General features: G+C 45.7%; 1 protein-coding gene across 4 annotated transcripts in view; it reads right to left on the bottom strand.

The window, feature by feature from the left end:
* Positions 1-65: 65 nt before the first annotated feature.
* Positions 66-1,741, bottom strand: part of LOC101864191 — a gene marked incomplete at its 3' end in the record, with an annotated part of 23,204 nt that continues 21,528 nt past the window's right edge. For all 4 annotated transcript variants that reach the window (XM_013090052.2, XM_035973308.1, XM_035973309.1 and 1 more), the window contains 1 exon segment: positions 66-229. In XM_013090052.2, the coding sequence (XP_012945506.1) occupies positions 66-229 (164 nt within the window).

The following is a 1,741-nucleotide window of genomic DNA, read 5'->3' as shown; positions in this document are numbered from 1 at the left end:
ACACACACACCCACTCACTTACTCACTCACCCAACAAGCACCAAACTACAAACAAAGCCACTCACCCTTTCGGAAGTTCCCAAACACCTCGACAGGCCCCGAAGACACGCGTGCGGCCATGACCTGCGTGCCCCCCAGAAGCACGTTGGGGTCGGCAGAGCCCAGGTGTTCCGGCGACATCCATGTGGACAGCGTCTTAGACACGTACGGCAGGAAGAAGGCGTCATCACTGCGGGGAAGGAAAGGTTACGGTACACAATGACTGGTTCATCGAAGTAGACATCTACATCATCGACAGTATAACGGCCGGTTGGAGAACCACATCAACACAATAACGGTCATTTAGAGGAGGATTTTGTTTGTGAGAAGCACAGCGACACAATAACGGCCATTTAGAGGAGGATGTTGTTTGTAGAAGCACATGAACACAATAACGGTCATTTAGAGAAAGATGTTTGTTTCGTTTTAGTAAGAGTTTTACGGCACTTGCAACACAATAAGGTCATATAAGTGTCGAAGATTAGAGGTGTTGCAAGAGAGTAACAAACACAAAAAAGAAGGAGGGGAGGTAGAGACGATTGATTTTTTTATAGGAAAGAAGGAGCAAAGCGCACCAAAGCACCCGCCAACCACATACAAAAATGTTTGTAGCGCGCATATATCGACACAATAACCCTCATATAGAGGTGGCTTTTTTATATAAGAAACAAACACAGTAAGGAGGGTCTTGTTTGTCAGAGTAAAGAAGAACATCGACATTTCAAACTCTATTTAGTGCTTCGCAAAAGCAAAACAGATGTAGATCTAGATGCACAAACACTGGACAGACAGAAAATAGACTCATCAGTGGCGACCTCCAATCAAATTCGATTTAGAATAGGGAGGGGGAGGGGGAGACAGAAACACTGCGATGTGATTGGGTAATGAGGAGCAATTCGACACAATCGACACAACAGCAGTCATTTAATACAGGGCAAATGTATGAAGTGAAAGACTGTCAGAAAAAACAAAGAATGAAAAGAAGTGTGACCTATTTTGTTGGAGTAAAGAAAAGCACATCGACACAATAGTGGTCATTTAGTGCTAGGAAAAAGTAGGACAAACAAACAAAAAACACACAGGGAAAGTAAAGAAGTAGGACCTATCAGCAGAGCCCTCCAACCACCCACAAGTGTGACCTACCAGAGAATACCTCAGACCAACCGCACAGAGGCAACAAACGGTCAGAAGAAAGAGAAAGAGAAAAGGACAGAAAGAGAAAGATTAGAGAAAAAATGAAAGAGAGAGAGAGAAGGGGGGGGTGGGGGGCAGGCGGACAGACAAACACGGAGAGACCCTTATGACAACGAACACAAACACGTCATTCTGGTAGTAAAGACGAAACAGTGCCATAACAACAGACGGGCGTTAAATCCTTCACACACACACACACACACACACACACACACACACACACACACACACACACACACTCTCTCTCTCTCTCTCTCTCTCTCTCTTCCCCCCTCTCTCTCCCTTTCTCTCTCTCTCTCGCTCTCTCTCTCTCTCACTCTCTCCCTCTCTCTTCATCTCCCCAACACCCTCACATCTAATCGTTAGCACGCAGGTTCACTCACAAAGACAGCCAGCACCTAAGGTCATTCCCTCCTGGGCTGGCTCTAAGTTCAGAGTTCTAACATCTTACTTTACAGCTCTTATCAGCGCTATGATTCTATACACTTCTCAGATTTTCTCCCCCCCC

This window comes from Aplysia californica, unplaced genomic scaffold (assembly GCF_000002075.1).
Source record: "Aplysia californica isolate F4 #8 unplaced genomic scaffold, AplCal3.0 scaffold01124, whole genome shotgun sequence".
In the NCBI taxonomy this organism is placed as follows: Eukaryota; Metazoa; Mollusca; class Gastropoda; order Aplysiida; family Aplysiidae; genus Aplysia; species Aplysia californica.
The sequence above is the reverse complement of the archived record's forward strand: the minus strand, read 5'-3'. Positions and strand labels throughout refer to the sequence as shown.